Here is a 22,470-nt window from a genome sequence, read left to right as displayed (position 1 = left end):
TGTCTATCTATCTATCTATCTATCCAGCTCTAAATCTATATCTATCTGTCAATCTATCTGTCTGTCTGTCCGTTGGTCTGTTCATCTGTCCATCTATCTATACATATACATATATACATACATATATATACACACACATACAGACCTGTGATTACATCTCTGTGGGGAACTCCCAGTGCAGAAATTCCCTCCGCTTGGCGTGTTAGCAGCTCTCTATAACTTGTAGTTTTAATTTAACAGCAAACGTAAATACACATGTAGCACCGCCAATCACCTCTTGCATTAAATAACAAAGATAGGTAAACTGGTACATAAAGGCTTCTTGCCATGACCCCAGAATCAGACATTGGTCTGATGATTTTTTAGTTCACACTTGTGAAATGGGCTTTAATTTTGTGTGGCAGATCCCAGTGTCCTTTGCCGTCTCTATGATTTTAATCTCAGGAGATTTTGCAAGAGAGGGTCTTAATTTACAAAGAACGATCACGCCCATTATCCTTCTGACAACCAAGATTTGAAAGTTGTCTTCACCTCATTCTGTTCTGAATATGTTGCGTATCAGAGGTTGAGCAGGCTTTTCACGTTTGTATTAGCCTTGATGTAGCACTTACAAAACAAAACCAAAAAACACCCTTGATATTTTAATGTCTCTTTGAAATACTAGAATTCTGTATGACCCTTTGGAAGCTAGACTTGATTGAGGCTATAGCCGTGATTTTTGGGATTTGTTTTGGGGCTACCTACATCACTGGATATGGTCATTCTAGCAGGCAGTTACCAAAAGAAGACTCTATAGTCATCCCAACTCTTAACACATCAAATTCTCCTCCCCTCTTCTTTCCCCATCCCCAAAAGATCATCAGTCTCTGTGCATCTGACTGAGGATTCTTGATGGCAGGAAAACCTAACATCACTGCATTCCAGGGATGGTACAGTGGAAAAAAGAGTTGGTTTTGTAGTCAGAGGACCTGGGTTTAAATCTTGGTTTTGCTACGTATTGTCTATGACCTTGGTCAAGTCATTTCAACCTTTGTGAGCCTTAGTTGCCAACTCTGTAAAACAAAGTGGTTGCACTAAATGACCAATTTCTAAATGATGACCTAGCTCTAAATCTATGATCCCATGATCCAAATTGAATTTTTGGGTGTTCAAGAGTGAAGGTGAGTTACAACTTCTGAGATAAGCCAGCAAGATCTTGTCAGAGGGATAAGTCTCAAATACCCATAGCCAAATTAAAATGATCAGGAAAGAAATATGCATGTGGAATTCTCACAAGTCACTTGCATTTTTTCTCCTGTGTTTAAGGAAGAAATGCACAGCTTTCTTACAAGTGACTTAATTTTCTCTGTATATCTCAAATGCATAACTCAAATCACAGATAGATGAATTGATTCTGAACAATACTTTGGCTCTAAAGATTGAGTGTCCATCCTTGAACTTTCAGATGAACGTAACACGTCCAGTCTGCTAAAGTTTCCCATGGTATAAAGAAAACATGATAGAGGGCAGTATCTCCATAGAGTAACTCACTTGAGACTGCTTATAATGTCACTTATTTCCTTCAACCAAATATGTATTGTCTGATATAACTAATAATTAATTCTGTGTATATTAGACACAAAGCCTTGAAAGGCTTTGAAAAAATTGGTATCCATAATGCAACTGATTCCAAGGAGTCCTTTCCACTCCATTCATATTAAAGATTTGTAGAAATCCTGTTGCGGGGGGAGGGGGGGGAAGTACCGAGAGTTCTGTTGAGAGAGTTAAGGAGAAGAACCAAAATACTGATAAACATAATGACTGTAATAAATAAAAACAGCATTAAAATCCGGAAAAATACAGAAGAGAAGAAAAATGCTCAGAAAAGGGCATAGAAACAACCAGGATAGTTAGTCATTTCAGTCATGTCTGATTCTTTGTGATCCCATTTGGGTTTTCGTGGCAAAGATCCTGGAGTGCTTTGCCATTTCCTTGTCCAGCTCATTTTATAGATGAGGAAACTGAGGCACAGAAAGATTAAGTAATTTGCCCAGGAGGATCACACAGCTAATGAATGTCAAAATCAGGATTCTAACCCAAATCTTCCTGACTCCAAGCCCAATGCGCCATTGACTCTGCCTTGCTACCTCTCCTCTGATTTCTTGTTTGGGCACTTAAATGTTTGCATATTGATGGTCACTAAGTTTATAATTTTTTAAATGTTTAAGAGTTCTGCTGAAATGATAGCCCTTATCCAGGCCCTTATCCTTAATCTCCACATCACGTGGATCAAGGATTTTTGTCTAATGGTTTGGGTTTCCCTTAAGACAAAATAAAAGCCCTATCTACCACATTTTTTGTAACCAGTGGTTTTTTGTTTTTGTTTCTTTTGTTGTTGTTGTTGTTGTTGTTGCATTTTGCTCTTCCAGACACCCATTATCCAGAGGATGACTGTAACTTACTCTAGTAAGGTAGCAAATGCTACTTTTTTTGGATTTCATAGATTACTCCTCAAATGGAGAGGCAGCATCTACAAACTGCTTTACAGGGAATTTATTGCCTTTGCTATTCTTTACACGGCAATAAGTATGATGTACAGGTACTTTTAAGATATTTTTGCATGCCTCTTTAAACCATGATCCAATATAGATAACAAAGGTACAATTTCAATAATTGGAGCCCTTTGGCTGCTGGTTGACTTTGCTTTATATATATATATATACATGACTTACCCTTTTGCATGTGTTCTTTTTATGTCCTCTCTTCCTCCAGCCAAGTTATTTGAATTGATACCTAACACTATTTAGAATGTTAAGTATATGCTAACCATCATGTCCAGATGGTTCTAATAGAAGTTGGATAATTAGCTGATAACTATCAAGTATATGCCATATTAAAAAAATGTCACTATAAGCAGATCGTGGGGTATTTATGCCAAGGTACAGACAAAATGATTACGTGGATAGCAAAGGCTAGAAACAAACTGGCATGCCGTCTACTAATTGATGCCCAAGTACTAGTTAGCTTTGAGCTGATACTGTGATAGGTAGCAAATGATTACAATGTTACTGAATAATAGCATTCTTAGTTCAGTAGCAAGAGCCCTAACTCTGAAATTCTTATCCAGGCAAGTAATCTTTCCTCTAGAGCAGAGTTTTTTAACCTTTTCTGTGTCGTGGACTCTTTTGACAATCTGAAGGGCCCCATTTCTAGAGTAATGTTTTTAAATTCATTAAATAAAATAATATTCATTGCTGGCTCCCAGAAATAAATTATGAAGCGATTACAAAGGGTTACAAAGGAAACCATTTATATTGGAATACAGTTATTGAAAATAATTCTTAAATGCTCCAGATTGTAGAATTTAGAGCTAAGTATAAAGCTCATAGCAAATCCATCTTCATGATGGAGCTCAAGGTTGTGACAAGATAAGTTCACGAGAGCAGATACAGATTTCCTAAAACCTCAAATAGTCTATGCTGGCTGGCTGGTGAACCAAATTGAGTCAGAATCCTACCTAGAAATAAGTCTGTTGCTGAAAAATAGATTCTGGCTGAAACTGTAACCGTTTTCTAAATGGAGCTTTACTTGTTTTCATTCAAACTACTCTGGAGATTTGTATTCAAAAGGTTAGTATCAGTTTGCCATACATTACTTAATGGAAAAGTAAAAAATACAATTCATGGTTTGTGAGAGCTGTATCCTGAAAATACAGGGAGGTGAAAGGTCTTCAGTCCACGTCCTATTAAGACCTGTTGAAGGAAAAGGATATGTTTGCTTGGAGAAGAGAAGACCCAGGGGATATGATGACTGTCTTCAAATATTTAAAAGGTCATCATGTGAAAATAGGATTAGCCTTGTTTTGTTTGGCTGTAGAAGAGAGAACCTGACCGATGGATAAAAGGTGCAAAGAGACCAATTTAAGGAAAAACTTCCAAACAATTAGAGCTGTCCAAAAGTGCAACAGGATGCCTTGGAAAGTAGTGGATTTGCTCTTATTGGAGTCTTCAAGCTGAGGCTAGAGGGTCACTTACCAGCCATACGGTAGAAGGGATTATTTGTCAGGTATAGCTTGTTCTACACGGCCCGTAAGATTCCTCTCAGGTCTGACATTCTGTGGTTCTATGTTTTCATTGTTTTACAGTCTGTGCTTCATTCTTTCTCTCCCTATAGACAGACAAATTCTTATTTAATTTTTTCCATGAGGAATTCTCCTTATAATCATCAAGAGATCTCAAAATCAGAAGGACACATGGATTTAACTATTAATCAATGTTTTCAGTTGGTGTCAAAGACAGGAGGAGACATTTTACCACAAACCAAAATGAACTCTAAATTTGATTTAAGGATATCTGACAAAATGTGATTTATATTTTAAAGGGAAAGTTTTCTCAAAATCCATAGCAAGTTTTTCTTTACATCATATTTTACAAAATAGTATTGTGATGATTTGTGTGTCATAAACCAAACTTTCAGAATATTGAGGGAACAGGAAACCGGTCCAGAACAGTTGTCATACTGGTTTGTTTTCATTAACATGGATTTGCTACTGGTGCTAATGATAACGACATTCCTCTTCAAAGCTTAAAATAGGTTTTGCCCCCAAAGGAGGCAAACTCCAATACTCAACACATACCACAGAATTATATTAAATAATAATAGCTAATATTTATATAGTGCTTACTATATGCCAGGCACTGTACTAAGTGCTTCACAAATGTTATCTCGTTTAATCCTCACAGTGACCCTGGGAGGTAAGTGCTATTATTATTCTCATTTACAGATGAGGAAACTTAGACAAATGGGGGTTAAGTATGACTTGCCCAGGGTCACACAGCTAGTAAGTGGTTGAGATCAGATTTGGGACCTAGGTCTTCCTAATGCCATACCTAGTACTCTATCCACTGAGGTTGCTTAGCTGCCCCGATATTTGTATGTAATAATGTTCTTTCTAAAGATAGCTAACATCCACAGCAGCAACAAAGAACAATTAGAAAATTCATGATTTAGTCTTTTGCTAAATTTTTGGAGTAATCAAATCATGGAATGTTAGAGCTGGGAGGGAATTTGGAGCTCTTCCAATCCAACTGCCTTCATTTTGCAAGTGAGAAAACAGATAAAAGGTATGAAATGACTTACCCAAAGTTACATAGTTAAGTGGCAGAGTCAGAATTCAAACCTAGGTCTTTTGATCCCAAGTACAGGACTGTTCCCATGACCCCATGCTTCCTGTTTTGTTCGACGAATCCCTTATATGTGGACCAGCAGTGTTAGCATTTGGATATGCTGTCTGAATGTGTCCTCTTCCTATGACTTACCAGATTTGAGAAATCAAAACATAGCTGTAAGAAGTGTTAAGCAAATTCTTATTTACTCATTACTAATGACCCTAGTTTAAAAAAATTATTAAAGGATTACCTAAAATAAGCAAGTAACTGCACTTGGAAATAGACAGATTTGTAAACAAAGTCGTACTTCATAGATTTGCTAATTTTTCTTTCTTGATTCAGACAGTTAGGACTTGATAAGCTCTGAGGTCCTTCCCAGTTATATTCTCTGAATCTGTATCTGTCGTTCAGTCCTGTGATAAACTACACATAAGTAAATAAATAGATGGATGGATAAGCAGATAGATGATAGATGGAAAGATAGGTGGTAGGGATAGATAGATATGGATGGATGGATGGATGGATAGATAGATAGATGCATTGACAAACCGGTTGTAAACCCTCTTTGGCTGTTTCCATACACGAGCAAGCCAAAGTATTACAGAACCAATATGATTGTAATTTTTGGCCTAAGTGATCAGTCTTTCTGAATGACTGCAGAAATAGTCTATATCTCACAAAGTTCTTTCTCTTTATCTGAAGTAGGAACACCAGACTCCCCAATTCTCTCTTCTTTTTATGTCTCCATTTCTCAGTTCACTTATTGGCCACTGATCATTACCTTTTTCCTCTGGTCTTCCAAAGTGGTTCCTGTATCCTTTGCCTAAGTTACAAATTTTCACTATCTTAAACTGAACTCTTACGGCTTCTTTATTATGGTCCTTTTCTGGATTTTTCTTCATTAATGTAACTCTTAATACTTGACTTCTGTAGATTACTCTTTGAATATTTTGGTGTTTGTTTTATAATCTGTTTAAATTTAATTTGAAGTTTACTGTGCATCTGCTATGGGCAAAGCCATAGACAGGTCACTAAGAAAAACACAAAAAGAACAGGATCCAGCTCTCACTTTAAGGAGCTTATACTTTAATAGGGCAGGATAAAACATGTTCACAAATAAATCTTTCTGGAATTCAGTTTTCTATCAGAATGGAACCTACACTCTGTCCCCATAATACGAATAGCACTAATGAGAGTTTAAATACATATAGGCTTAACAATTAAGCCAAATAAGAGAATTAAGAGAAAATATGCTCAGTCAAATACACTCTAGGTTGGATCAAAGCTACAGTATATCATTTTCAACTGATCTTCATAAATCTAAAAATATCAGTTATTTTCTAATTTTTATCTGCTTTTTGGAGATATTTAAAATTTAACTTTAGAATAAATACTAGGTATAAATCATTTCCTTCATGTAGAAGTATCCCTGGTGAATTGGGGGAAAATCGCCTCACTTCAAAGCTAACATATCAGTCTGTGTTAGCTGGAGCCATTGTAGAAAGTAATCAAAACACAAGGTTTTCGGGGTTTTTTAATCAAGTGTTTATTAAAGCCCTATATTTAATAATCAGTAATCTTTTATGACTGTAACAATTTTACTGCTTGAAATATTAAGCAATTGCAATGTTTAAAGACCCACCTGTCAGCTCAGGTACATTTCCTTTCTTTGCTCCTGGTTGCTGCCAAAAAAAATTTTTTTTTGCTTAGTTGTTTGCACTTAATATCACATGCAGAGCAGGTGCAAAAGTACAATATCATAAAGGGATGTGCATTTTATTTTTGCTCCAGATTGTTACTTACAGGAGCCCAAAAACGTTACTTTGAAAAATTATCAATTTACTGTGACAGATATGCTGAACAAATTCCAGTAACCTTTGTGCTTGGTAAGTATAGGTTACATGCAGAATGAAGCCACCCAGCTGTCTCCATTAGGATGACACAGATGACTGTGCATGGAAGTGTTATCAAGCTGAGAGGCATGTCCAAAAAGCAACTGCTTGCAATAAGAAGTTACCACCATGCATAAGAATTTCGCCTTCAAAGATGCTTTTGCTAAATTAACATTGGACATGTTTGAGGTATTAATCTCAGTGCCTTCTGTTCACTAACTGTCTGTTTTGCAGTCATTATCACAAGTCTAATAAACTTACCAGGTTCCACTCGGTACCAGCCATAATGTATATTTCACATTTCCTATAGGGCAATATTATAAAGGTGCGGGGTAACATCTCTCTACCCCAAAGGGGTCAAATTCCACTAAAATACATCCATGTAAATTACACTTTTAAGGAAAGAAAAATTGCTTTAACTTTCTTATTCTTTAGGGTTTTATGTAACTCTGGTGGTAAACCGGTGGTGGAACCAGTTTGTCAATCTGCCATGGCCAGACAGACTGATGTTCCTGATTTCCAGCAGCGTTCATGGAAGAGATGAATATGGGCGTTTACTCCGAAGAACACTCATGCGCTATGTCAATTTAACTTCCTTGCTCATCTTCCGCTCAGTGAGCACAGCTGTGTTCAAAAGATTTCCAACAATAGACCATGTCGTAGAAGCAGGTATTGTGGGTTTGGTTGTTTTTTTTTTTTTTCCCTTGTGAGGTCCTTCCCACCTTAGATGAAAACCTGGAGATGTTCCCCAAAGAATCTTCTTTCAAAACCCTTTTCTATGTTTGTCTTCTCTAATACATGGCAGTTCAGTGTCTCTGAAGCAGTTCTTAACCTGGGGTCCCACGGGTAGATATCAAGGTGTCCATTTCGTTGGATGAGGAAAAAAATTCATCTATATTTCAATATATTGGATTTCCTTTATAGTACTATGTATTTTAGTTTATGCATTTCAAACATTATTATGTTAGAGATATATGCTTTCAGCCATGACCAATAGGGGAATTTATTTTGCTAGATTATGCATATTGTAAGGGTTTTGTTTTTTGGTTTCTTTTTTTTAAATTGTTCAACTGAGGGAGATGGAAGAGATAGCAAATTATTCTAAAAAGTCATTGTAAGAATCCATTGTTCTGAGAAGTCCATAGACTTCATTGGATTGCTATAGGTGTTTATGATAGAAAAAAAGGATCCCTGCTCTAAAAAGTTTTAGAAATAAATTAACCAAATCATTCTTAGCATGTACCAAAGTTATTATTGTTGCACCAGAAAGAGATTCTCAGGGTCTAGTTATGTCAAGAGCCTTTGGCTATCTTTAAGTTTCTATCTCTGAAGCCCAGGTGGATTTTGATGCTGCCCTCATGTTATGGTGTCTTAATCTGGGCAATGCCTGGGAGATGACAATGGTAGTAGTGTCAAAATGGATTCTGATCTAATTTAGGTCTGAAGTTGTATTGAGAGGCCAGCTCTCAAGCTCATCCTGATCAATAAGATTTCAGGGATGCCAGATTTGTGGTTATTTAAAAAAAATCCCAAGAAAGGTGCACGTGCGGAGCAGAGGATATAAGCATCAAGAGAATATTCCCTATATATTTAGTAGAATACTTAATGGAACCTTCGATTCAATTTTCTTTTATAAAAAGGATTTTTAATATGATTGATTTTAATTTTTCATTTTCTTAAGCAGGTCCTCAAGTGTGGCCCTTTGACTGAATCTAAACTTTACTTGTGGCCTCGAGGCCACAGGTTCCCCACCCTTGGAGGCCATTGTTTCCAAACCAGTGTTTCCATGTTTTTGTTGAGATGCTACTGTTGGGGGCTCATACTAATCTGAGTCTTCTTAGGAAGAAGTGGATTTGATAATCATACATTTAGGTGAATTTGGAACTAGTTGAGTGATCAGACCCAAAGAAGTAATTAGTAATGGGTCAACCTCGTTGTCCAGGGATTCAGGAATTTGCTCTCAGTTCTATGTTGCTTAACCGTGTTATTAATGGCTTCATGGTATAGTGGATAGAGAGTTGGCATCAGAGCCACTAAGATCTGAGTTCAAGTTCTACCTCTGACACATACTGGCTTTGTGACTCAGGGGAAGTCTCTTAAGCTCTCAGTGCCCTAGGCTAAGGCAGCAACATTTGAATACAACCCAAACCAGATGAAAATATTATGGGAATAAATGTGAAATTATGGTGTGTGGACAGTCAGATGCAATATGAATGGGGGGATTCGAATCATGGGAAGGGGTGTTCTCTACCAAATCTTGCACTTTCTTGGAAAAGTTCATGGGTATATAATGGACAGAAAAATAAAACTTGGAAAATTCAATTCTAGACAAACAGTCTTGTGATTATTTACCATTTTAAAAAAAGAAGCATGATTTCACTGACATAGGGAAACCCTAGGAGGCAGCTAGGTAGCATAGTGGATAACATGCAGGACTTGGAAACTAGAGAGATTAAACCCAAGTTCAAATCTGGCCTCAGACTAGCTATGTGACTCTGACAAAGTCACTTAAATTTCTTTCTGCCTCAGTTTCCTCCTATGTAAAATTGGGATAATGATAGCACCTCCCAAGGTTGTTGCAAGGATAAAATGAGATAATATTTGTAAAGTGGTCTGCAAACCTTCAAGCACTATATAAGTACTTATTATTATTCTAGTGGTTTATCCAGGGTCATTTTGAAGAAAAACCCAGGTGGAATATGGATACATATCTTTTTTTTCCATGAAACCCATGAAAATAGCCAATGATGCAAGGCCAAACTTTGGTACACACATACAAAAGCTCACCTTAATCCTGACTTGTCCCAGATTTATGTCATCTTGAACCAATGGAAATAGGGGAAGCAGAGGAAAGAGGAGGTTAGTAAACTCTCCCACAAATACATTCACTTTAATTATTATTACATGGGGAGATGAGGCCATGGCTGATAATTAAATGCTTTATTGTGTCCTTGAAACAGCTCTAGGCATAGATGTAGGCCACAGACAGAATTTCAAATAAAGTTTTATGTAACACGGCCCCTATTTCTAACTCTTTTCCACCGACCCCTCCACTTACAAAGCCCTTAATGTTCTTCTGTTTGCTCCCCCCATTGATAATCAATGTCATTTGCTCCTTTAATGTGCATTTCAATTAATATCTTACCTGCTCCAGTGATATCCAGTGATGCTTGCATTCTAAGACATCTCTTGTTGTGGAATTAAAGATTTTATATGATGTTGAAGAAATTTTGAGCATCATGAGAGGAAAGGGTGGGAGAGGAGATGACTTCCAGGATAATGCCTTGTTATTTTTGTTGTTTTTATATTGGCATAGGAAGAGTCCTCTATTTCCCTGAATACACATAGTGGGACCATTTATCTCACCTAGCCCTAAGGATAGCTGAATCACCTAGGGAGATGAGATACGAGGCTTCACAAAGGAACATGTATCCCATATGTTGGCTCTCCCAGCTTGGCACATGCTTCCTTGACTCTCCAGACTGTCCTAGTTCTATGCCAAGGGCTCTGGATAGAACAGGAAGTTCAGGGATGGGGTAAAATGTCATGACTGATTCTCAAATGTAGAACACAGCTGCTAACACCATCCATAGTGGGCAGAAAGAACTGATAACAATGCGAGAAAAGGGATACAAGGGTTTCACAAGACTTTGGGGTGGAGGGACAGGAGACCCCAATGACAGTCTCCATCCCATCTGCAAAATTTTACCAATAACTAAAGGGCCAAAAAATAAGCTAGACTCCAACTAGAATCCCAAAGAACCTGCCTGCCCTCCCCCAACAGCATCATTCCTTGTCTCAGGGTGTACCGTTACCTGGAGAGGTGAAGTATGACAAGAAAATATGGTATGAGGGGCAAAGAGATGGATAATCTGGTACTTTGAAGCAATTGGCCAAAGGCAGACAGGATTCTAAGTGAGAAAGGTCATTGACCAGTTATAGTCTAAGATAACTCCAAGCTCTAAACTATCATGTAAATCACATTAGCCTGGGATACAAGAACATAAAAGTGCATGGTATTTGTGATAACATAAAGACCTAGATGTCTTGGTAAAACTGTGTTGTGGATTCATGTTGTAGGTAGACTTTTTACTTTAATCTCCAGCGTATGTGTATATACATATACGTGTGTATATAGATATACATCTACATATGTATATTTACACATACATATCATTTTATTTTCAGTTAAATTAAAGGTTGAGCACTTTGCTCACTTGCAAGAGGAAATGAAGTAATCAAAATCAAAATTTTCTAAATTTTGGTCATGGGGTATGGAACTGGAAGGGTAGAAACTATTATAATAATAATGGCATTTATATGATGCTTTACAGGTTTGCAAATCTCTTTACAAACATCATTGCATTTGACTCTGACAAGGACCTTGGGAGGTGGTTGCTATTATTCTTGCTATTTTATAGATGAGGGAACTGAGACAGATAGAGGTTAAGTGACTTGCCCAGGATCATACAGACAATAAGTATTTTAGGTGATATTTGAACTTAAGTCTTCCTCATGCCAAATCCAGGGCTTTTATCCACTGGTTAGAGCTGCCTGAATATCTAATACTTGTCTCCCTCACTGGAAAATAAATTCATTGAAAGTGGGGATCATTTCATTATTTGTACTTGCACTCACAGGGCCTAGCACCATGCCTGGCATATTTGTTCATTGATTGATTATTTAAAAATCACAAAATCATAGAATTTTAGCATCAGAAGGGAACTCAGTGGCCATTTTTCCAACCCATCTCTGAAAAGAATCTTCACTACAACACACAGTAGTTGTTCATCCAGCCTATGGTTAAAGACTTCCCATGGGGCAGCTAGGTGGCGCAGTGGATAGAGCACCAGCCCTAAAGTCAGGAGGACCTGAATTCAAATCCAGCCTCAGACCAAACACTTGATACTTACTAGCTGTGTGACCCTGGGCAAGTCACTTAACCCCAATTGCTTAAAAATAAAATATAAATTAAAAAAAGACTTCCCATGAGGAGGAAACCATTACCTACTGAGACAACACAATTCACTTTTGGGTAGCTCTAATCTTTGGGAAGTTTTCTTTTTCCTAACATTGAGCCTAAATCTGTTTCTTTGCATTGCTCCTGGTTCTGTACTCTGAGCCAAGCAAAATAGGTCAATCCTTCTTCCACATGTTGTTTTGTTGCTCCAGTCATGTCTGACTCTTTGTGACCTCATATGGGGCTTTCTTAGCAAAGATACTGGAGAGGTTTGCCATTTCCTTTTCTAGTTCATTTTTAGATGAGGAAACTGAGGCAAACAGGGTTAAGTGACTTGCTCAGGGTCACATAGCTAGTAAGTGTCTGAGGCCAGATTTGAACTTAGGAAGAGGAATCTGCCTGACTCCAGGCCCAGCACTCTATCCACTATGCCACCTAGCTACCCACTATCACTTCTTTATTCCTAGAAACTGTGCCTCTCTTGAGAAGTTGTACAGGACAATGGAAAGGGTGGATTTGGTGTCAGACTTGAATTTGAACTTGAATCTTGGTTATACCCCTTACTACCCGTGAGACCTCGGGCAAGTAATTTCAATTTTCTAGATTTTAGTTTCCTCATCTATATAGTCAGGAGGTTGAAACAGATGGAGCCTCTGGTGCTCTGCTACCCTGAATCTATGGTCTTAGTGCAGTCCAAGATATTTCCTTTTTCTTTTGGTTGGCATAACACACTGTTGGCTCATATCAAGTTCATATTAATATTATTGGCTCATATCACTATTATTACTAAAACTCCTCAATCCTTTCTAGACAAACTGCTTTGTAGCCATGCTTCTCCCATCTTGGATTTGTGTGAGTGAATTTTTGAATCCAAGTATGACTTTACATTTATCACTAGTCAATTGCACAACAACAAAAACAATCATTCTAGTGCATGCCCAATGGCATTTAAAGCTATAAAGATCTGTTTCAATTTGTACTCTATCATCTAGCATGTTAGCTATCCTCAGGTCTATGTCATCCATAATCATGTTGAGGAGACTGGGGTCCAAAGATGTTAAGTGATTTGTCCAAAGTCATCCAGGTAGACAAGAACAGAGCTGACTCCTGAGTCCTGATTCGCTGTTCTTTCGATGGCACCAGGCTGCCTCTGGTTTGGGTTTCTTAGCACAAAGTTGTTTGCCTGCAAACACTACAGTATAAGCTCTCTGGCCAAGTGCTTCAGACTTGCCGTAAAACATTCCAGCCATTCTGACCATCCAGCCAAGCTCTCATTCCTCAGTATCAGACACTTACTTCTTAAAGTGACAGCCCTCATCCGCGGTTTCCATGATTGTTATTGGTTGAACTATGAATTTTTATTTAGACTCATGTATTTCTCAGGTGGAGAAAATGCTTCTCCAAGTTACTTAATAAGACAAAATCATAGATATTATTCTAAAAAGTCACAGCTTGCAGAATTTGGCCAGATAAGTAAAACTTCTGTAACGCAAGAGTTTTCTTATACCAGCCATCTTTTGACATTTTCAGTAAAATTGAGTAATTAGTTTTATTCTCTTTGTTGTTTTTAAATGATTATGAAAGTAAATATCCTAAATGTTAGGATATGATGTGAAGGCTAATTTAATTTAGGGTGGAAGCCTTCCTGGAATATTAAGATTTTTTAATCTATATTTTTTTCCCCTAGTGAGGAGCTCCTAAATGCCTGGGGCCTGTAAAGAGTGGTAGGACAGGATCAGATTTTGGGTAAGGAGATTTTGCACCTGCGTCAGGTCAATGACACAGGTCGGGGCAGATATTAGGGGAAAGAGTGCTTCTTCTCCTTGACAGATGAGACCCTAATCTTCTACAAATCTTTGCGTAGCCCCTGGCTTGTATCTCCAAGTGCCGTCCACAGATAAGCATTGAGAAAACTTTATGCACACCTATGTCCTTGTTACTGAGGTGCTTTTTCTGGGGTACTTCTTTTTCCACCCTAACAGATCACTTGTTCAGGAGTCTATATCTCCACCACCACTCCTGTCCCCTATTCCACACCCCCCTGAAAAAGCAACTGGTTTTGCTTCCTGGTAAAATAACCGCTGGTTACGACTCCAGATAGAATACATGGTACAGTTATCCTTTCCACATTGTAACTTTCCCCATCGAGGTTTCAACATATTGAAGGTCAGCATAAGAAATTAAATGGGAATTTTGGTGGAGTTTTGTGGAAGCCGCAGACAACACAGAGCCTGTGACCAAATACTTAACCCAAATTTTACAACAGGGTACTATAAACACCCCATAAAAGGAAAAGAAAAAAAAATTCAGACTTCTTCTCTACTATGAAGGGAAGACCACAAAAATTTTACTTGGATTTTCCAGATCATGGAGGCATCACACCACTAAACCCTGCAATGTGGAAGGGATAACTATAGAAGTGTTCTAAAGGCAATATATGTAGAAAGGAAAAAGTCAATCATCAGTTAGTCATTCAACAAGCACTTATTATGTATTTACTAACCTATGGAAATGGGAAGAAAGGCCTGCCCTCAAGGAGATCCCATTCTAATGGGGGAGATAACATGTAAATATGTGCATGCATGATATCCAAATACTGTTTGGGGACCTCAAATTTAACCCCGTGCTTCTTGCCCTTTGGCAATAGTCATGCAGAGCTCAGATAGTGAAGCCCCTGGGAAGTAGATGTGTTTCTGTTGATGTCAGTGGTCAAATAATAGCCAGCCAATAACAGAACCCTGAGAAGACAGAGTTATTAAATGGCTATGAAGGTAAATATCTTAAATTTAGAAGATGTAACGGGAAGGTTAATTTAATATAGGGTGAGGGGGGCCTTCCTGGAATATTAAGATTATTTAAATCTGTGGTCTTTCCCCTCCCAAGAAATTATAAGAGCTTCACAGAAAACTCATTTCTAGCCAAGGCTTTGTGCCACCTTCACTCAGTGAAATCACTGGGTGCTCTCTGTACCCCTGAGCTAGATGCTCAAGGGTTCAGTGGCACAGGGAGAGCTATACCAGCTGTTCCTAGCTTGGCATGTCTTTCCAAAGCTGAGTCAGTTACCCGAAAGCCTCATACGATGACTCCAGGAATAGATATAATGCTTCAATTTGGAATGGAATCATTGCCTGGCTTATGGCAAGATTGTATCATGTCTGAAGGAAAGGACACACAGAAATAAATTCACTCTGAATTAATACCACTTAGTGAGTTGCTTCAAGGGACTGATGCTTGATTGACTTCACATGGTTCTATTTTAGGAATTTGCTCACATAGATCCATCAGGAGTTGGGCACAGACTAGGAATATATCAATTAGCCAATTAATCAAGAGTCATTTATCAACAAATACACTAGGCCGTGGGGCTACAAAGAAAAAAATTGATGTACCCCCTCCCCTCAAAGAGCTTTTATTCTATTAGGAGAAACGGCACAAACTCATATAAATCCAGTTGACACAAGTCTCAGCTCAAATCCTGCCTTCTGCAAGATGCCTTTCCTGGTCTTCCTCAACACTAGGACCTTCTGTCTGAGATCACCTCCAATTTATCCAGTGTATATCTTGTATATACATAGTTGTCTTCTCCATTAGTATGTGAGCTCCTTGAGGGCAGGGGCTATTTTTTGCCTTTTTTTTTTTGTATTCCCAGTGGTTAGCACAGTGCCTAAGACCTAGTAGGTGCTTAATAGGTATTTGTTCACTGACTGACTGCTTGAGAGCTTAGCAAATAACATGCCAGCTCTATTTGGCCCATACATTTGAAAGACAAATGATATGAGAAGAAGTTATTCCAAGATAACTGAAAAAAAATTATATAGGGTGGCCCAAAAGTCTTAATGCTGTTTTAAGTTTCAATAGCTCTAAAATTTTGGGGCCATCCTGTAGTGAAGTGAATGGTCATTCTTGGAAGTTTTGTTGCATATCCCCGTCAACTAAAGTCCTACTCTGATGGCTCATACCAATATAGAGGTCACCTTGGTTTCTCAAGGCCCATACTAGTGGAGTATACACTTCGGTAGTACTAGCAAGGAGGAGCTAGGTGGTGCAGTGGATAGAGTGCCAGGCCTGGAGTCAGGAAGACCTGAATTCAAATCTGGCCCCGAACATTTACTAGCTATGCGACTCTGGGCAAGTGACTTAACCCCGTTTGCCTCAGTTTGCTCACCTGTAAAATGAGCTGGAGAAGGAGATGGCAAACTACTCATGAAAACTCCAAATAGGGTCACGAAGAGTCAAACACAACTGAAAATGACTGAATAACAACAACAGTACTACCAAACTGAATGGGCTTTGGGTACGGGCCCAGTGAAGGAGAATACATCTGTTGTACATCAGCCTAGCTAAGTTCAGAGGGATTCATCACCAAATTGGCTGCAGAATGAGGAATTCTTCACATACAAAAAAAGTCATGGATGCTGTTGACTAAATCATAGAGAGAATGCAATCTATGTTAGCAGAGGGCATGCCCACACCAACAAAATAAGAGATCCTTAAAATACTGAAGAAATATTGCATGTCTCAAGGACAAAATGGGAATGGAGACTGGACCCGGGAATTCATTGGTGTAGGAAATTCCCAGGTGAGGAAATCCCCTCTAACAATGCAGATTGGCGCCTTTTGTGTAACATAAATTAAGAGTTTCCCAGAGCACTGAGAGGCTAAAGGACTTGCCCAGGGTTAGGAGTCATATTTGAATACAGGTTTTCCTATCTAACTCTCTTTCCACTGCACCACATTGCCTCTAACTCAAGGGCAAAATTGTAACAACTTCCTGATCTTAGAAACTTGTGAGTGCGTTTATTATTACAAAACAAAGTGAACCCATCTGCTAAATTCAAGCAAGAGGTCCAGTTAGTCAATGGCTACAACTGTGAACCAGGGACACCAGGTTCTGAGCTATTGATTACGGGCACCAAATCACTGAATCATAGAATTTCAGTTGGAAGGGATCTTGGTGGCCATCCAATTCAATCCATACCAATGTGAGAATCCATCTCCCCAGGAAGAGTGTAAGCTCCTCAAGGGCAAGGACTTTATCTTACACTTTTTTTTTAGTTCTCAGTATACCAACGTATAAGAGGTTGTCCAAAAAAAAAAAAAAAAGCTTATTGAATTGAATAGGAAATAGCATACTTCAGCTATCTTTCTTTTCTATATAGGCTTTATGACGGCAGATGAAAGAAAATTGTTCGATAACCTTAAATCTCCACATCTGAAATACTGGGTTCCGTTCATCTGGTTTGGAAATCTGGCATCTAAAGCCCGAAAAGAAGGAAGAATCAGAGACAGTGTTGATCTACAGTCATTAATGACTGTAAGTACTTCACAACCTGAGGACAAAAGCTAGCAGTCATGGAACAAGAAGAAAGAATTGTCATCTCCATTACATTACTTGGTAATTTTGCTCCATGACAAGGAAATGAAAGCCCTCTATAATGTCACCTGAAGAGCCTAGACCTAAAAGAGACTAAAAATGTCTAACTGCAAGCCACCCTTGGTCCCAAGCAACACTGATTAGTTCCAGAACAATTTTAAAACTTAGAGTTTGCTCCAGGATACTTAAAAACAAAATCTCACTTTACTGGGGATCCTCAAAATATCCAGGGTCAAACCAGTTCACCGGGGACTGCAGTGGACTAGATCAGAAGCCCTGAGCCCATGCGGAAATCAAATTAGTATTCAAGTATGAATAGAGAGAATATTACTGGTCTGTAGCATGTTCTTTCTGTTGGGAGAAAAATAGTTAGTCATTTCAAAAAATTAATAACAAATTACAGTCTCCTAAAACTCCCTTCTGAAATGCTTAGAATGATTTTATTTGAATTTTTAACTCTTATCTTTCCATCCAGAGAAGAGGAGAATAGTATAGCAGTTAAGAGCTGGCCTCGGAGTCAGGAAGACCTGGGTTTATGTTCCATGTCTGACACATACTGACTGTGTGACCTTGGGCAAGTCATTAGCCAGGGTCAGTCTGCTTTGGTAGAGGGAGTTTCCCATTGGAAATCACAGGTCCAGTAAAAAAAAAAATCTTTCCATCATGACCTCTGACCAACATCAGATATCATAGGATGGTAGACTCATAGGATCATAGCTATAAAGTTGATAGTGACCTAAGAGATAATAAAATTCAAAGCCCTCATTTTGCAGACAAGGAAACTGAAGCCCACAGAAGCTAGTTACTAGCCCACGATCACACTAGCAATAAGTAAGCAAATGAGTTAGAATTTAAAGCCTAGTCCTCTAACTCCAATTTTTTTTATTCAAAAATTTTTAATTTTTTTTCACATTTACATGTTACTTTCATTACAACATCCCTGTGAAGTAGTTAATTCAACTATTATTCTTTCCATTTTACAGATGAAGAAACAGTCTCAAGTTCACTTGCTCATAGACACACAACTAGAATCAGAGCCAGAGTTTGAACTCGAGTTGCTGATTCCAAGTTCATTGTTTTTTCTACTGAGCCATATTGCCACCCTGGTGAAGGATGAAAGATGATAGAAAGATGAAAGAGGCAGCATGTTACAGTAGAAAGCGTATTCAACTTGGAATCAGAAGAGACCTAGGTTCAAATCCTAAGTCCAACACTTACTTTGGTGACCATTGGCTCACCTATCTGAACCTCAGTTTCCTCATCTGTAAATTACCTACAAATAATGCTAGCCTTATAAGACTGTTTTGAGGTTCAAAAGAGATAACACATGTAACATGCTTTGCAAATGTTAAAGTTCTATGAATTCATCAGTTATGATGATAATGATGATGATGATGATGATGATGATGAGATACAACTAGAAAATCACGAGCCTTTGTTTTTTCTTGAAAATGACATTATTCAGATGAATCAAATCCATCAGCTTGGGAGGTGACATGTTTATTTCAATGGCATTCCCTGACACAAAGTATTTTTACGGTTCCTTTTGTTAGCTGTTTTTAGAGGCCCCTTATATAGTCTATAATAAAGTCTAACTACATTACAGATCCAGCTTGTAAGTGCCATGTATACATCTTTATTCTGGTTTATATTCATCCCTCATCCATTCTTACCACCCCTACCTCCACCCCTCCTCACTGTCATTTTAACAAGTCACAAAAGCTGTATGTTTCTGAAGTAGGAGATGAATCGGTATCGATCTTGGTGCAGCCTCTTGTTCGGCTATGACTGGGTTGGGATTCCACTTGTCTACACCCAGGTAGAGAATTACTTCCAAACTTTATTTGGCTTCCATACCCCCGTTCTGATTCTCTCTCCCACTGAGATTTCTCTTTATTGCAGGTTGTCACCCTTGCTGTCTATACCTTCTTCTTTGCGTGCTTGATTGGACGTCAATTTTTGGATCCCACCAAAGGCTATGCAGGACACGACTTAGATCTCTACATTCCAATCTTTACTCTCTTACAGTTCTTCTTCTATGCGGGATGGCTCAAGGTAGTCAACAATTTAAGCCCTGGCCACTGAGAATTGGTTTGTAATTTCTCTCATCAGTTTCATTTCATTTCATTGAGAAACTCAGGTTATATCTGTGCCATTTGCCAAACTGCCTTTACTGAGTCCTTAGAAGCTCATTCTCTTTTAAAAATTTAACTTATTTTTTTATTTTGTTACATTTTAAGTTCTGAGCTGTCTCCTTCCCTCCCTCCCCATCCCACACCAGAGAAGGCCATCATTTGATGCAGATATACATATGTATGTATGTGTGTAAGTATGTATGTATGTATGTTTGTATGTATGTAAAACCATACTATGCATACTTCTATTTATCAGTCCTTCCCCTAGAGGTGTAAGCAGCTTCCTTCATAGGTCCTTTGTAGTTGATTTGAGGTTTATAATACTCAGAATAACTTAGTCATATACAGTTATTCTTCAATGTTGCTGTTACTGTATATAACATTCTCATGGTTCTGCTCATTCTTCTCTTCATTATTTCATGCAAGTCTTTCCATGTTTTTCTAAAGTCAACCTGTTCATTTCTTCCAGCACAGTAGTATTCCATCATAATCATATACCACAACTTATTTAGCTATTCCCCAATTGATGGGCATCTCTTCAATTTCCAGTTCTTTGACACAACAAAGGGAGATGCTATAAATATTTTAGAACATATAGGTTCTTTTCTTTTTTCCCTGATCACCTTGGGAAACAGACCTAATAGTAGTATTGCTGAGTCAAAGGGTATACACAGTTCTATAACTCTTTAGGCATAGCTCCAAATTGCTCTCCAAAAAGGTTGGGGGAGTTCACAGTTCACCAACAGTGTATGTGTCCCAGTTTTTCCACATCCTCTCCAACATGTGTCATTTTCCCCTTTTATCATTTTAGCCAATCTGAAAGGTATGAGATGATAGCTCAAAGTTGTTTTAATTTGTATTTCTCTAATCAATGATTTAGAGCACTTTTTTCATATGACTATAAATTATTTTGATTTCTTCATCAAAAACCACCCTATTGGGGGCAGCTAGGTGGCGCAGTGGATAGAGCACTGGCCCTGGATTCAGGAGGACCTCAGTTCAAAGCCAGCCTCAGACACATAACACTTACTAGCTGTGTGACCCTGGGCAAGTCACTTAACCCCATTGCCTAGCCCCCCCAAAAACAATTCTGTTCATATCCTTTGACCATTTATCAATTGGGGAATAAGAAGCTCATCCTTAAGGAGAGGAATCAACAAGCATTTATTAAGTGATTATTGTGTGCCAGACACTGGAGATACAAAGACAAAAAAATGAAACAGTTCCTATGTCAAGCAGTGTGGTATACAGCAAAGGACGCTGAGTTTGAGTTGGAGGAAGTAGATTTAATCTCCCTCTGCAGCTTGCTACTCATCTAAATGACCTCACACAAATCACTTAATCTCTCTAGCTTCAGTTGCCTCATCTGTAAAACGAGGATCCCTAGAATCCCTTCCAACTCTAAATCCTGTGAACAGTTATGACATTATGATTTTGCAACTGGGGAGCAAATTGGCAGCTGATGTTGAATACAGTATAACAATAGCCCAAGGTAGATCATAAACAGTAAGCGCTTAAATGAAGATGGGCACTTCTTTGATGGCTGATTTTTTAAAATTTATTTATTAGGCTGAATGCCCTCATTAGGTTTATAATAATATCATTAAAGCATGTACTTACATTGATTCTTTGTGCCCCAATGCCCAAAGACCGTAGAGTAAAAGATATGAACTTTGAACTGGGAATATCTCCTTTATTCCATAAATAGAGAAGAATTAAGTATTAATAGTTCGCATGCCAATGATTTGTAATTGTCACCTTGTTCCTGTTGTACTCTGTGAAAAGTAATTACTGCATAACACAGCAAACATCTTTAAGCATACACAATGGGCAGAGATTTCCTTCATAAAACTGGATTTTGGAAGCTCAGCCTCCCAAAAGACTAAATGCCATTATAATGTAGTTTTTCAGTCATTTCAGTCATATCTACTCTTCATGACCCTATTTGGGGTTTTTTGGCAAAGACACTGGAGGGAGTTGCCATTTCCTTCTCCAGCTCATTTTACAGATGAGGAAACTGAGGCAAAAAGTTAAGTGGCTTGCCCAGGGTCACACAGCTAGTAATTGTCTGAGGCCAGATTTGAACTCAGGAAGATGAATTTTCCTGATTTTGGACCTGGTACTCTATCCACTGCACCACTAACCGCATGATCATTATACTAGACAACCAAAGTTAAAGCTAGGTCAGTGTTTTCGCAATAGATTCTTTTACTTCCAGGGGTTAAAAATCTCAACCAGTTGGAAAAAGTATGTTTGTATACACTTGTGTGCATGAATTAATGAACGCATTTCACAAAATCATAGATTTTAGAGTTGGGAGGAGCCTTCGAGTCCATTCCCTTTATTTTATAGATAAGGAAACTGAGGTACAGAAAAGTTAAATGACTCGTACGGAGCCACACAGCTAATAAGTACCTGAGATGGGATTTGAGCTCAGGTCTTCTCCACTCCAATCTCAGTACTCTATCCACTACACCACACCTTTGCTTTAAATGATGGCACCCAGATGGCTCAGGAGGAGAAGATGAGACTGATGACTTTGCACAGCCCACCCTCACTTCAATCGAATTCACTTGCGAGTCGTGGCATCACCTGCCCGATGTCATGGAACTCTCTGAGAATGCATGATAACCAACAGCAACAGTACACACATCACACTTTACTAATAAGGAAACTGAGCAAACACATTAAATGACCTGCCCCAAATCGTAACAAGCCAGAATAAATGTTGGAGTTTTAAGTTATAAGCTAAATAGTAAAGAATAACCTTTTTTGTGAGGCAATTGGGGTTAAGTGACTTGCCCAGAGTCACACAGCTAGTGAGTGTTATATGTCTGAAACTGGATTTGAACTCAGGTCCTCCTGACTCCAGAGCTGGTGCTCTATCCACTATGCTACCCAGCTGCCACTAACTTTTTTTTTTAGTGGAGAAAAAAAAAACATTTAAACAAATGAAACTGCC

General features: G+C 38.3%; 1 protein-coding gene across 1 annotated transcript in view; it reads left to right on the top strand.

Annotated features, from left to right (window-relative positions):
• Positions 1 to 2,426: 2,426 nt before the first annotated feature.
• BEST3 (bestrophin 3) overlaps positions 2,427 to 22,470 on the top strand; it is a 43,712-nt gene continuing 23,668 nt past the window's right edge. The window contains exons 1-6 of the mRNA XM_027874180.1: positions 2,427 to 2,578; positions 6,939 to 7,033; positions 7,475 to 7,708; positions 17,159 to 17,313; positions 19,115 to 19,192; positions 19,276 to 19,428. Of these exons, the coding sequence (XP_027729981.1) occupies positions 2,427 to 2,578; positions 6,939 to 7,033; positions 7,475 to 7,708; positions 17,159 to 17,313; positions 19,115 to 19,192; positions 19,276 to 19,428 (867 nt within the window). The remainder of the gene's footprint in view (positions 2,579 to 6,938; positions 7,034 to 7,474; positions 7,709 to 17,158; positions 17,314 to 19,114; positions 19,193 to 19,275; positions 19,429 to 22,470) is intronic.

Source organism: Vombatus ursinus, unplaced genomic scaffold (genome assembly GCF_900497805.2).
Source record: "Vombatus ursinus unplaced genomic scaffold, bare-nosed wombat genome assembly UNPS02003292.1, whole genome shotgun sequence".
In the NCBI taxonomy this organism is placed as follows: Eukaryota; Metazoa; Chordata; class Mammalia; order Diprotodontia; family Vombatidae; genus Vombatus; species Vombatus ursinus.
This window is presented reverse-complemented; position numbering and strand designations above follow the sequence as displayed.